The 15,211-nt window shown below is 42.9% G+C and overlaps 1 protein-coding gene across 6 annotated transcripts in view; it reads left to right on the forward strand.

The window, feature by feature from the left end:
* KAT6B (lysine acetyltransferase 6B) overlaps positions 1-15,211 on the forward strand; it is a 173,906-nt gene that overhangs the window by 4,730 nt on the left and 153,965 nt on the right. For all 6 annotated transcript variants that reach the window (XM_075935747.1, XM_075935746.1, XM_075935744.1 and 3 more), the window contains one exon: positions 2,657-3,535. In XM_075935747.1, the coding sequence (XP_075791862.1) occupies positions 2,915-3,535 (621 nt within the window). In that variant the 5' untranslated portion in view covers positions 2,657-2,914. The remainder of the gene's footprint in view (positions 1-2,656; positions 3,536-15,211) is intronic.

A 15,211-nucleotide genomic window follows, 5' to 3' on the forward strand; every position in this document is an offset into this window, starting at 1 on the left:
AATTCAAAATAAACAGGTAAAAAAATGTGATTCTGCTTACATACACCTCTGCCACCACTGCTGGCTAATAAAAATTCCAAAGGTTACACCATTTATAGTGATATGGTTCATCAGTATCCTGGAAGGTTGGAACAAACCCTACACTGTGTGGTTTGGAATTTAATGGAAATAAGATGGTACTTTGTACGAAAGTAATGTACTAGTCTGAATTTGAGTAAGTTTAAAATGTGGCAGATTTGTATGACTCAGCAATTACGTTTCTTTAAGGGCTTATATTGAGGCACTGGCTTTTATCTCCATGGAAATCTCTCTTTTCTTTCTTTCTTAAAGAAATTCAGCTGTATAGGAATCTTGTGCCATTGCAAGGGAATTCCTTCAGGATTTTATTACAGGATATGGTCAAACCCTGTAAAATGGCATTAGTGTGACTTCTAAGATATATTTACTTGTGGTTTTTTTTAGACCATTTCCAGGATTCAGAATACCTAAAAAACTAAAGCATAGGTGGATTTTAACCTAAAACTCTCTCCTTTTATAAGCATTGCAGTAATGTCTGAAATGGTCTTCACCCATGCTTTTCATCCATGGTTCTAAAACTGTAGTAGAACTTTCCGTGTGTGTGTAACCAGAACAAGACCTAACACATGCCTGTTTGCTCCTCTTGAAAATGACTTTCTAAGAAGATTAGAATAATTCCAATTTATTAGATAGATGTGACTTGTGGAACTGCAATTTCATATTGTGGTGAAAATACGTAATATACTCTGTTTTCAGTTGTTGTAGATCAATAATATTTTTTATTTAAAAGAACAGGATGAGTTAATTATTGTTGGATAAACACGTGATGGCAAAAGCTACTTTATAGGAGCTATTAAATGGCTTTGCACTTTGCTGTAGATTCATTGCATGCTGCCTTAACAGCTGACATATACATATATTTGTGTAAATTTAGATTTTTCTGGAAAATTGCAGAATCATCTACTTTTCAAGAGAACAATTAATTTAAAAATTGAGGAGTTGCATTTCATCTAGTATTATTTTCTGATTTCTCTTATCAAAGTATTAATCCTGTCAAGTGTGGTGGTGGTGTTGTTGAAGAAATCTGGACTATAATAGGGCATGTCCTCACAAGTAGTCATATACCCTTCCCCCCCCAAGCACCATGTTTTTAAGATTTGGCAATTTATGAGAGACTAATCTTAACAAGAACTCACTGGTGATGAAGTATATTTTCATATTCAGGTTGGATAGATTTATTTGCTTAACATCTTGGGCCACCAAGTGAGTATACACCTTTCCAAGAAACTGTTTATGGTATTCTAAACTTCAGCTAACTTCGGAGGCCATGTAATCACTCATTCATTACAAGAAACTGGACGAAATTTGTGTCTTGAGACAAATGCCACAGATAACGTGTACAAGGTGCCATTTAAGTCAGGTGTGTTATGCGCCTTCGCTCTGATAATAGGAATTACACATAATTATATCTATATTGCAGACTTTTCCTGTCACTCTATTGGCAAAGTTCCCTCTTCCTAAGAATTTCTAATATTATTGCTGGCACAAGCAGTCCCTCAGTTTCAACCCCAGAGGTGACGATATCTCAGTGCCCTATATTTATCCCTGTATTATGACATTTGGGTATTTGTTATGGACACTACATCAGTTATACAGTGTTTACATTGTTTTGGTGGTGATTGCAATTAAACTTTATAGCAACTAATTTTTTTAAAGTAGTTTGGTTGCTATAGCCCAGTGATACTCAACTTTGGAAGCCCTGGCGGTCACAATGATTCTCACAGCACATGCCAAGGGCACAACTTAAGTGTGGTTGCATATACATGCAAATATATATGCAAATAGCTTATTTTATACTGGTGGGCATGAATAGAAAGATTAAGGCTGGATCACACAACACACAGGCCCCGTTTGAGTCAGTTCTGCTGATATTAACAAAATGCAATATTTACCCAATTTCCACCCATATGGCATCACTTTTAATGAGCAATGACAGTCCAAGAATTTAACTACTATAATGCGTATCTACAGAAGACCATTATGTTGACTACTTTTTTGTTTTGGCTCCCACCCATGGGCCACATGTTGAGCCCTGCGTAAATCCAAACCGCACCGCGGGCCGCAAACAAATGGGCCATGGGCCGCATGTTGAGTAGCCCTGCCATAGCCTGTTGGAAAAAGTGAATGCTTAATAAAGGACATTTTATCAATTAATTCCCCAGTAGATGCAGTTACTCCTTTTTTCTTTAATTACAAAACCATAGTGCATGTGTATGGTATTTGCTTGTTTACAGTAGTGGACCTCAAAGGTATTGACCATTAGTGTTCCACCAGGAAAGATTTCCTGGTGGTTCACTGAGTTGAATCCTTTTAAGAACTAAGCAGTGAGTAATTGGTTAGGGAGTTGGGACTCTGAAAATTAGAGTTGTACTAGAAATTTACACATTTTTGTAGTCCACTTTCTAAAAGGAGAAGGAAGTGTAGAATTCTTAAGCACATTTTGCAAATAAAGTGTTTGTCACATGGAGCATCTCCAAGCTTAAAAAAAAGACATCAGTATTTTAAATTTTTATTGTTAATCTGTATCTGTTTCAGCACTAATTGTTTTTTTTCTCTCTCTCTCTTTCTCTCTCTAAAGATTTTACTTGCCTTGAAAGGATGTATCCATAACACCAGGAACAGTCTTACTAGACTTCCATGTTCATAAAATAAGGAATTTGTCAGCATATGTTTGTGTGTCTTCTGATTCTTGAAGAATGGATATTTATGAGAAGCTGCTAAAAAGAGTGTGGAACCCTCTGATTGTTTTAGTATTGTAATAAACTCTGAAAGGCTTATTAAAAGAATGAGGAACCTCTATGGGTAATTTTTGGCTGGAAGATATTACTGGTTAACCATGGTAAAACTTGCAAACCCACTTTATACAGAGTGGATTCTTGAGGCTATACAAAAGGTTAAAAAGCAAAAGCAAAGGCCATCCGAAGAAAGAATTTGTCATGCTGTGTGTGCTTCACATGGATTAGATAAGAAAACTGTTTCAGAACAGTTGGAACTAAGTGTTCAAGATGGCTCTATTCTTAAAGTTACCAACAAAGGCCTTGCATCCTACAAGGACCCAGATAATCCTGGGCGTTTTTCATCTGTTAAACCTGGTACTCTTCCTAAGTCTGTTAAGGGATCTAGAGGAGTCTCAAATGAGCTTCGTAATGTGGATTGGAATAAACTATTGAGAAGAGCAATCGAAGGGCTGCAGGAACCAAATGGCTCATCTCTGAAAAACATAGAGAAATATTTGAGAAGTCAAAATGACCTAGCAAGTATTTTCAACAACCCAGTTTTTCAGCAGCGATTACGGCTGGGGGCCAAACGTGCTGTAAATAATGGGAGATTACTGAAGGATGGACCTCAATATAGGGTGAATTACGGTAGTTTGGACAGCAAAGGAACTCCAAAATATTCCAGTGGTTTCCCAGCTTCTCTCCCACCTGTAAGCCTTCTACCCCATGAAAAAGACCAGGTAAGTGTGCAAACTGAAGACCAAGCTAGTCATGTGAAAACAAAATTCAAGTAAATGACTTCTGTTTTTTTCCTTTGGTTTTGTATGAAGTTGCTTGTACATGAATCTTTGACAAACACATTCTGAAAGGTGATACCTCCATTGTTGTATATGCTGTTGTAAAGTGTTGGATTGTTCTCGGTTTTATTTTTAAAGAGCGGGGAGAGGAGCAATGTGGAAAATGGGTACTTGCACTTGAGAGCACTTTTGGAGATTACATGTATGTTTTTGGTCACCTATTCCACTAGCTTGGCAAAGTAATTATCATATTGCTAGAATCCTGGTATAAAATCAGTGGAATTCAAGTAGTTCATACAATTAGACACAATTTGTTTCACAGCTATGGTAACACTAACTGGTCAATCTATTGTTAATACATTTAAGTCTTTTTTTAAAGGGTATTGTAATCATTCACAGCCTTATAACTGTGGTAATTGTGAGCTGGAGTTAATAATATATGCATTCTAAGAACTAAACTAAAGATGTCAGATCAATGTGTTGCTTCCTCTTCCTTTTCTCATGGGATCCTTTGTGGCTCTGTCATGAAAAATTTCCTTAGCCCATTTTAATCCTCTTGACCATCATACAGCTGCTCAGTTACCATGTGACCCTTTCATTTCTAGCAGAGGTGTTCTAAAAGCTATTCCTGTGTTTTCATTTCAAGATTTTAAAGCATGAGATGAGAGCACATCAATGCATAAGAATACCAAAAGGGAGTCCATTTTTCATGTGGAGGTTGTGGTGTGCTTTTTGAAACCTCAATAGAATTATTCTTACTCTGCCTCCTGGTATCCCCCCTCTGCTTGATTTCTTCATCACAGTGGCTTTTTTAATGGTTTAATTGCAGAGTGGCTTTTGAACTTCAGATGCATTTTAACAATGATCATTTCTGACTCTGTGTAACATATGTTTCTTTTCAGAAATATGGGGGCTGTAATCAGCATCTCTATGAAATCCTCCTTCTAGCAGTTTTCACACGCCTTTCTCCTCTGAGCCTCACTTGTGCTTTTGTTTTACATAGTTGTGTCCACTGACTAGTTCAGAAATAGCTCACCTATGGAGCTGATGACAGAATGATACTGATTAGAGATTTGAGCCTGCAGACATATATGTATATGGCCTGGGAATGCTCAAGCAAAGTTTCCCATTTATGAGCAGTCACACTGATATGTATGAAAAGCGTGTGGCTCACGTGGCTCTAAAATTGGGATAGGAATTTAGGAGTATTGCTTTCCACATGGTGATTACATCTACACAGTGTATGGTATGGATATAGCAATTATGCCAAGCACTGAGAGCTTCATCATTACAAGTACCTTTAGGAATTTGTGTTGCAATTCCAGTATTCTGCACTGAAATGAACCATTTGAAGCAAACAAAACCACATTAATATATCAGATCTTCATATATGACCGCAGGAGGGAATATCTCCACTGGGAGTATAGGGACAGTGACTTGCATACAGATCATAGTGCTGGGAAAGTTGTACCACCCAGAAATGCTACTGTAGAGCTAAATTTGGATTTTGAAAGTTTGTCCCAGAAATCAGTTTTCTGATGTCAAGTGTTACAAGAATTAAGCTTTCATTATGACACAAATTCAGGTGTGAAGGCATCCTTCTAATTTGTGCTGCTTAAAAGTTATTCAAAGTCTCTAAGTGTTTACATCTGCTGCTCAAAATCTGTGTAGTTCTACTGAAATAATAGAGCTGGGCATACCAGTTGAAGCTCTAACCCCGTAATAGTCGTGAGTGAATTCTTACAGTAAAGTAGAATGTGTCAGTGTCCTGAGTGTAATTATAGGTTGAACCTCTCTAATCTGATACCCTGGAGTCCTGACCAGTGCTGAACCAGAGAATTTGCCCAACCGTGGGAAGTCGGTGTTGTCTAGAAGCATCACCAACACTTCTACTGCTTACTGGGCTCTTAGAAGACATATAGGGCTAAATAAGAGCTAGATAACTGCACAGAATACTAAGAGCCAGGGCTGGTGGTGGTAAACAAACTTTATGGGCCTGTGGGGAAACTTGGCCATAGCAGTGGTAAGTGGGTATCCAGCTAACTAAAATATTGCTGAACCAGAGACTGCTGGATGAGAAAGGTTTAACCTGTACTAGTTTCATGACTTTATTTTAAAATAACCAACTCTTATAAACTCTTTGAACGTGTGCCTTGTATTCAGGGCCTTGTATTCACTGGAAACAAGAGAGAGCAGGTCAGAAGATGGGAACGTATAAATGGTCATGACCATTCTGTTCAAAGGATAATTAGAATAAATATATTGCATTCAAACATCTCAGTGCTTTATGGACATTGTCTGATCTTGTAAACACACTTGTATTAGAAAGGGAACACATCAGAGTGGGATAACTGAGAAGCTTTTTGTGTGGTGTCTGCACACGGTGGAACTATATGCATCTGTACAAAGTTTTGTTGAAGCAAACCGAGCTTTGACTGGTGGGGGCCAAATGCAGATGTTGATATTCTGCTCTTGTGAGGGGTATGGGAGAGGGACATAGTATAAGGTACTGTCTTCTCCAGATACACAGGGCACTATAATAGGCCTGATCTCAAGTGTGGCTTCTACGTGCTGCTATAACAATAAAATAATGCTATGGGAACATTGAAGTTTGCCTTGCAAATGTTGGTGTTGGAGGAAGTGTGCTGCAGATCCCAGGTTAGACATTTGAGCACTGCTCAAATCCAGGGTTTGCCTTTTGCTTGAGCTGTTTGGATCCCTTCCCCCTCATCCTCACCAGTATCTGGGCTATGACAGGAGTGGTATAGTTCACTGGTACTCCACCATACTTGTGCATCATCATCTGGCTTCAATGCAAGTAAAAGTAACAAGGTAGTAGTGTGAATGTTGCTTCTTCAAGCTTTAATTATCATACAAAATCTGCAAGTGTTTTAAATGAAAGTTCTACTTCCGGCAAGGTTTCAGAGTAGTAGAAAAAAGATGGTATGGAACACTTCCTTCTGAAGACAGACTAAAAAGATTTAGGGCTGATAAGCTTAAGAGTGACTATAGAGGTCTCTAAAATCATACAGTGTGGAGAAAACGACTAGAGAAGTGATATTTACGCTTTCACAATTAAAAAAAAAACTAGGCATGAAGAAAAGTATAAATAGAGGCAGCAGGGTTAATACAAGAAAGAAAAAGTACTTTATTCAAAAAATGCACAGCTAACCTGGGGAACTCAATGCCATAGGAAGCTGTAATGGCCAAAGTATAACAGGGTTCCCAAAAGAATTAGGCAAGTTTGCAGTAGGGATGTGGAAGCTTAACCAGTAAGCTTCACCCCGAACAGGTGATACTCACCGTTTCTGGTTAACTGGTGAGGACTGGAGTAGCTGCCCACATGCTGTGGCACAGGACCCACTCTGGGCAGATGAGCTCCAGCTTGGCTAGAACAACTTCTGTCCTGTGGTGAGGGGGGCTGCCCCAGCCTGGCTGTAAATTAGGGATGTAAATTAGATTGGCTGGTGCAGCCCCTGCCTGAGACATGCCCAGGCCCATTAGGAGTGATGCTTATCAGTTAGCCGGTTAACCTTTCACATCCTCACTATAAGGGCTATTGGCTAAAATGGTCAGATTGGCTATAAACTTGCCTAATTCATGCAGCCCTATGCTTGGGATGACCCTAACCCTCTCCCTACTGGAAGATAGGGCTGGATTGCTCCATTATTGCTCTGTTCTGTACACTCCCACTGAAGTTCTGGTATGACTGCTGTTGTAGACAGGGTACTGGGCAAAATGGACCGTAGTCTGACCCAGCCTGGCAGCTCTTAAATTCTTATGATTGTATTAAGTGTATGTGGAGGGCCTTCCCAGGGCTCTCAGCAATATGGGAAGGGAAGTGTGCAAGAAAAAGACTTATTGCTCCATACCTTTTTGCTCCTCTTCTTCTGCAGAAGAGGATAAAGCAGCTGGCCCATATGCAAGACACATTCCTTTAGGAAGATCCCTTACATTGCCAACAATAAGCTTTCTGGGCTGGATAGCAGAAAATGTATTAGAGCCAAATGAATTAAGCTTCTAAAGAGCATCACAGAACTATTTTAGGAGTAGGATGGTGACTTCTGCTTATAGCTGAGAAGGATGGATGAATTAATTCAAACTAGCTGGATTGTAATACAAATTGGGTGGGTACATTAGAGAAACTAACCAAATCCCAGCTTGCCATGTTTAGAGATGAGAAATCAAGAGTAAAAAGATGTATTTGCCATTCACAGTTATCAGAAGTGCTTTTAAGAGTTCTTATGGGAGACAGTGGGTGTCTAGTCTTGGCGAAAGAACAAAACAGGCTGACAGTAACTGTTTGGCTTGGATCTCTTAGAGGAAGCCTAATGTTGAAGGAACATGCTCAACTAAATATCATACTTCAGCGTAAAAACTTTGATAAAATGTACAGGTAACTCCTAAAACAGAGAGAGAATAGAAGGAGAAATGTATGTGTGCTCTTGTGTTGATCTTGTGGATTTCTCTGTACCTTGAATAGTCAGTTTGGCCAGTTTTATCCTTCTAATGCACTGCTGCTCAAGAAGGCTTAGCAAGAGGGTGTTCACCAGTAACAGCAGTGTTAAAAATTAAGGAGGCAGCCAGTAGATGTGTGAAGAAAGGAAAGGACAAGCCTGGACATGTTTAGTGTTTGAGTTAGGCTCACCCAAAGATTTAGAAATTTACTACATCAGCAGATCTGGAGAGCAGAAAATTGCATGCAACTTTTTTTTTTTTTTTAAGTATCAGAATTTCAGGACCTACTATTTAAATGGTCCTCTGCTAGTTATTGATATTTTTTTAATAGCTCAACTTCAGAATATTCAAGATGGTGGTGCCCCTATAAGTGGTTAGAATATATTTTTTAATTTTTGTATTTGCTAAATCTTGCTAAATCTTTAAAAAGATTCTGGTGGTATAACTTAGATGAATCCAGTTAAAAGGCTTTTTGGGCAACTGCTCCAACATAGATGTAGTTAGTGTGAGGGGATGGTGGAAAAAAGCACAGATGGCTGGATCCTAGTATACAGCTGCCTCCAACTCCCCCTCCTCCCAACTCATGTCCTAATAGAGGGGCTACATTTTCAATACAAGGCATGTGGGTTGATAGTTTGCAAGAGGGTACTCTGTGTAGACCTTGGATGTGCAGTGTGGTTTGTGACAGACAGTTGGTGTCCAAACCATAGGTATAGCTATTGGGCTTTTCCTATGTTCTGGGAGTTAAAATATTTCAGACTTGAATCAGAAGAGACAAAATGTCATTTGATATATGTTCACTTTTAGGCTACGTTCTTAGGCTTCTTGAATGCCTTAAAACCCCAACAGTTGAGTAATAGTTCTCTGCATCTGATTTTAATGCCAAGAATCCATTCTTTGTATGTTTTTCCTTTTTCACTTTCAATTTGTCCCTACAAATTGATCTTATTGCAAGACCAAGCTGTTTTGTTAATTTTTCATCCTTTGAACCCCTATTGAATGTTTTTACTGGCCTATGAAGACCTTACTTGCTTTTCAAATTATAACTTGGCATGGGTTGAATTTCAATTGTCTGGGATGTTGCTTCTGCCAGTGCAGACGCTGGGTGTTCCTCCTTCTGTCTGTCAGGCAGGGAGCCAATGTATAGAGAATATTCTGGCAGCCAGCCCCCTCTTCAAGGCTCCTCCCCTCTCTTCTCCTTCCCTGTGGAAAGGCAACTGGAGCTTGCTGGCTAGAGATTTTGCTAATTGCTCCCCCTTGCCCAGCCTCCAGATATATTGGCAAGTGGAAACAAAAAGCCAGGCAGAAAGGAAGCTGTGTCTCCCACTTCTGCTCTCTGTACTTGTTCCATAATTAGGGCAGTGTTTCACACCCATTGATATGTTTGTCTACAGTGACGTACCAACTGGACATGAAATTATCCACGACCTTCTGCCCCACTTGCAGAGCTAGCCTGTAGGAAACTCTCCCTATGCTTTCTGGTAGTGAAGAACCTTATCCACGTATTCCATTCAGCTTACCAGACCACATTCTAGCTTTCTTGGTTACAACTCCATGTGGGTGAATTTCTGGGGAGAGAATATGTTCTCAAAAGTTCCTGACTCTCTTCCTTTAGTTCCCCCAAAATATTCAGGGCTGGCCCAAACTTTTGTTTATAAAAATCTCTTTACTCCAGCAGCTCTTAAAAATGAGCAAATAACCACATCTCCATCTTCCTCATTCCAGAAGAGTAAGCCTATTTTCTCTCTGTTGACCTGCAGTTGGGCACAAGTTTAATATTAACAAGTCCTAGCAACAGACTTCAAGCCTGAGCCTTAATTTAAGGAGGACTCAATCAGCTTTATTTCTCTTCCTCTGATCTTCCTGAGTCAGAGTTGCCAAAAGCAGAAGGACTTCTTGTTGCCTGCATGGTTATTCTGGAATCTCCTGAGTTCTCAAAGTGGCTCTTGTAAATTACTTAGGGCAGAAGCAAGGGTAAGAAACTCCATTTTCACAGACTAGACTCACTGTGGCCAAAACCCATTCCCATGTGTTGGGAGCCTTCCTTGGAACCACAGGCCTGCAAGGTCCTGTTAAGGTACTTGTGTGACTATGAATGATTTAGGGAATGAGGCAGAGCCGAGCTCTGCCCTAACTGACCCAGTTATTCAATATAGTTAAAGATGGAGTTCCTGTCATACTCTTTCCCCAGGGGCAAATGACCAAGGGACTTACTGTTGTCTGCTGACCTCGGCAGTTGTCGCTAAATCTGGCCATTATTCCATGTTACCAGATGAGTTTTTCATCAGGCTGGCTATAGAGCGGCACGGCTCCGTATCATTTGTGCTTGCCTCTGTCCCCTGGAGCATCCAACAAAATTAGCTGGTAATTAGCTGCTGCTTTCAGACAAACTATGTCTGCTTAATGCTTTAAATGTTTAGCCTTCTTCCGGGGTTTGTGTCCAAAGGAGCTAAATAGACAGCATCCACAGGGATACCTCCCCCTCACATTTAAAACTCTAGGTTTGTTGTGAACCAGTAGACAAGCTCCCTCACCTCATTTTGGAGTTGTCATAGATAAAAAGAATGGGACGAACGCTCTTTCATCTGTACGGTTAAAACCTGGAGTTGCTTGCAGGTTTGGAATTGCATTGAAGGAGAGTATCCATCAGAAACTGCATATCCTTATGGATGACCCTGGTGACTAGAAACAGAGAAACTTCTTTTTCCTTGATCTCTATCAGCATGGGCTCAAGAAGAGGTCTGCTAGTTACCTCAAAGCCTTCATGCCAAGCATTCTGAGGGGTTCAGTAAATGTCGTCTTGAGAAGTCTTGTGACTTCAGGGGGTGGCATTCTATGTAAACCCCCACTGAAATCCTTGGATTCTACCATAAATCCTCTAATCTGGTCCTTGCAGCTCTTCCTTTTAATCCTTTTCTGTGCACTGAACCAGATCTTAATCTTTTTTTCCTTGGAAAACAGCGGTGGTTTTGGTGGCCATCGCTTTAGCTTGATACATTAGGGCAGGGGTGGGCAAAAGGGTCTCTGTGGGCTGGATCCAGCCTGCCAAGTGGGTTTATCCAGCCCATGGACACCCTGCCACTCCCCCGCTCCCAAGCCAATTGGGATAGGGGAGCGTGCCCTGATTGCCCTGGGAGTGCGTGAAGTCTCCTGCCACCACCAGGGGTACAGGCCCCTAGAGGGAATGTCCAGTGTTCAGAACAGCTGGCGGTTCTCTCGGGGGGGGCGGGGGGGGGAGGAAGAATACTTCATGTGCTCCCCCCCCCCCCCATTTCCAAGCCAATCAGGGTCTGTGGGTAGGGAAGCATGGAAGTGTCCTGGCGATGCCGCCTTCCGCCCAACACCCCACCCCTTCTGGCATGGCCCAGGATCACTTCAGAAATTTCTGAAGTCACCCTCCAGCTATCATTGCCCACCCCTGCAGTAAAGAGTTGACACCTAGCTTGATTTTACAAAAAGTGATGGTAGGTTCTCTGCACCTCCCAGAGTCTTTCCGCACCCCCCCCCCCATGTTTTTATGTATATATGTATGATAAGGGATCTTCCTTCTTAATTCTTGCCTGAATATCACACACAAAATTCGAAGAATGCATTCTGGCACTTTCTGATTGCTTGATCTTAGAAGACTTAACTTTAATTCTTCTTACAAACCCTCCTTTCTTCCTTCATCTTTTTTGAGGGCTCCTGTGAGGGGAAGAAATCTCCATATATGCTGTCTTTCAAGGGCACCGGGTCTCCCTTGTTCTGGCAACACTCTGGGTTCCAGCCCACTCTTTTCCCCCAGGAGTGCTCTAGTCCCAGAGTGCCCACAGGGTTGCTGACAATGCTGGACCCGGGGCGTTGTCAGATTAGGGAAATCCACATTATAGAGATTCAACCTGTAGTTTACAAATGTTTGTTCTGTCTAGATTACATGTTAAACAGGTTATACCTTATTAACCAAAATTCAAGTTTTCTTTTAGTCTGTCAAGTTTCTCACTGAGAGTAACCTTAATTTTATTAGCCTGTTTGGTTAATGATTGCTCTTCATAGTATACAGGCAGTCCCCGACTTACGCGGATCTGACTTATGTCGGATCCACACTTACGAACGGGGCTTTCTCGCCCCGGAGCTCACAGGCAGCGGTCAGCCACCTCGAGCTCCGGGGCGAGACCAGCAGACCAGGGGCACCGGAGCACCCCAGCAGACCAGGGGCACCGGGAGCAAACCTGCAGCCGTGCGGGGTCCCCGCGCTTCTGAGTCTTTGCCAGAGCAAAGACTCAGAAGCGGGGGACCCCGCCGCTGCTGCGGGTTCGCTAGCAGTGTCCCTGGTCTGCTGGAGATGGTCCCCAGCAGACCAGGGGCACCGCGAGCAAACCCGCAGCAGCGGCGGGTTCCCGCGCGGCTGCGGGTTTGCTCCCGGTGCCCCTGGTCTGCTGGGGACCATCTCCAGCAAACCAGGGGCACCGGGAGCAAAGCGGTCCGGCGCCAGAGCAAAGCCTCAGAGGTGAGGCACCCCCCCCGCTGCCGCTTTGCTCCCTGTGTCCCTGGTCTGCTGGGGGGGGGCGGGCGCAGCTAGTGTGCCCCCCCAGCAGACCAGGCTTTAGTTGTGGACCCTGGGGCAGAACAACTGGGGCGCTGCCGGTTGGTCCCGCAGTGCCGCTCTGGGCACTACTGGACCAACCCGGCAGCACCCCAACTGCTCTGCCCCAGGCGTCCTGATTCAGCCGCTGCTGGTCAGTTTCAGCAGCGGCTGAATCAGGACTCCTGGGGCAGAGCAGCTGGGGTGCTGCTGGGTTGGTCCAGTACCGCCGAGGAGCGGTGCTACTGGAGCAACCCAGCAGCACCCCAGCTGCTCTGCCCCAGACGTCCCCAAGTCAGCCGTTGCTGAAACTGACCAGCGCTGACTACAGGAAGCCCGAGGCACAGTTGCTCTGCCCCGGGCTTCCTGGAATCAGCTGCTGATCAGTTTCAGCAGCAGCTGACTTGGGGTTCTTAAGTTGAATCTGTATGTAAGTCAGAACTGGCGGTCAGTTTCAGCAGCGGCTGAATCTGGACGCCAGTTCCGACTTACGTACAGATTCAACTTAAGAACAGACCTACAGTCCCTATCTTGTACGTAACCCGGGGACTGCCTGTAGTTGGGGTTCGAAGCTTATGAGATTCCAATTGTCTGTCCATCCCATTGTTCTTTGATATTGCAGGGGCACAATTGTATGTCACATGCAGAGAAAACTAGGAATGGTTGCCTGCTTTTTTTTCTTCACCGATTTCCTCCCTTTACATTTGAGATGCTTTGAGTATAAATCAACTGCTGATCAATCAGTTTTAGAATTGCAGTAGAGAATCTCTCTTCCTGAGAGAGGAGAGATTGGAAATCAAATAGTTTAGAAAACCCTTTCTTGGCAACTTAGCATAGATATCCAAGGAGAATGCTGACTAGGGATGTTATTGTGTAGATCAGTGTTTCCAAGCCAGTGATATGAGTACCTTTAGTGATACTTGAGAGAAGTCTGGAGGGTATGTCAACACAACTGAAATTTGGAGAGAACTGAACTTTTGTTTTAAGTTTTACAGCACTTTATTATTTTTGTACTTTTTACACCCAAAAATTTCATCACCTACCCGACTATGATTAAGTTGTTTAAACAAATGTGTTGCAAGGGTAGAAAAAAATCGTGTGTGTATGAAAACTGTAGGTACTGGGGGTACTTATCATTTTTTTTAAAGGGGGTACTTTATATAAAAAGGTTGAGAAACACTGGTGTAGACAACTATATGATTAACTGATAAGCCTGGTCTTGTCAGTTCATCCTGAAATCTACACGCATCTCCCCTCCTTATTGCCTCTGTCAGAGCGGAGGGAGTGGTAGCCAGTACCTGTGAGGACACTTAAAAGCCAGCTCCCCCAAGCACTTGATCCCCCCCTCTCCCCCCCCTCCCCTGCACTGCTGCCTCTGAGCTTTGCTCGTGCTGGCTCCATGGACCTGCCTCCCCTTCATTGCCTTCTACAGAGGCAGTGGAGGGGGGAAAGAGCTGGTGCTGGGAGAAGCTGTCTTAAAAGCCGGTTCTCCCCCAGCACTGGTTCCGTGGTGCTGCCTGGTTCTCTCCCCATGCTACTGCTTCTGTCAGATGCAGCAGCGTGAGGTGGGGGACAGGGGATGTTGCCGTGAAGCAGCCTCTGTCCGTGGCAGGCCTGAGCTTCCTGTGGGCAGAAGTTGCTCTGCATCCCATGGAGCAGCTTCTGTCTGTGGGGAGCTTGGACTCCCCATGGACAGGGGCTGCTGCCACCCTGTGCTGCTGCCTCATCTCAGAGGAAGCAACACAGGGCAGCAGACAGCTGGTCTTTGTGAGAAGCTGGTTTTTAAACTGGCTCCCACTGCCACCTTTCAGTGCTGCCTCTGATGCAGGGTGGCAGGAGGCTCCCCAGGAGTTGGGCCGGAGCGCAATGGCTACCATCCCTGCCCATGGGAACTATCAATTAGTTGTCTAATCACTATGTTCTCATGTGGCTACATGACACATACAGTGTAACTGAATAAACATCCCTAATGCTGACTGCCCTGCCTGAGACCTGGGAAGTGGCTGCTGTGATGCTGCAGGCCTTGAGCTCTAAGGCTTTCTGAAACACTGTCCCTGACAATGTGCCATTGTGATGTGGCAGCTAGGGATCAGAGGACCAGGATATATCATCAGGATCCTGACATACTGCAAATATCGAGTTAATTTATAACAAACTAAATTTAAAATGCTGTGGAATTTTGTAACGTCACTGGTGGTCGGACCTCTTTAAATAAAAAAAAAAAAAACTATTTATGCAACTAACAGTGGCTGAAAAAAATTAAGGCTTTGCTCCTGCAATTTTACGCAGTTATGTAACTTTACTCGCATGAATAATCCCAGTTCTCATTCCTAAGCTCATACAGCATCAAAAGGTAAAATTGCATTTTTTTATCAAAATCTTTTCTTAGATGCAAACCCTGTATCCTTTCAAAACAGTCATGGTTCAGTGTTAGCAATCAAAGTTATTTATACTTTTTTAATACATAAGTTATTTTGGCTTTTTTATCCATATCAACCAAGATTTTTAAACTAAAAGCCCAAAGCTAGTCTCTGAACCCTATGTTTTGGTGCTTCACGGTGGGATTTTCAGAAGTGACTAAGTGACATCGGAGCACAAGT

The sequence above is a fragment of the Pelodiscus sinensis genome, chromosome 8 (genome assembly GCF_049634645.1).
Source record: "Pelodiscus sinensis isolate JC-2024 chromosome 8, ASM4963464v1, whole genome shotgun sequence".
In the NCBI taxonomy this organism is placed as follows: domain Eukaryota; kingdom Metazoa; phylum Chordata; order Testudines; family Trionychidae; genus Pelodiscus; species Pelodiscus sinensis.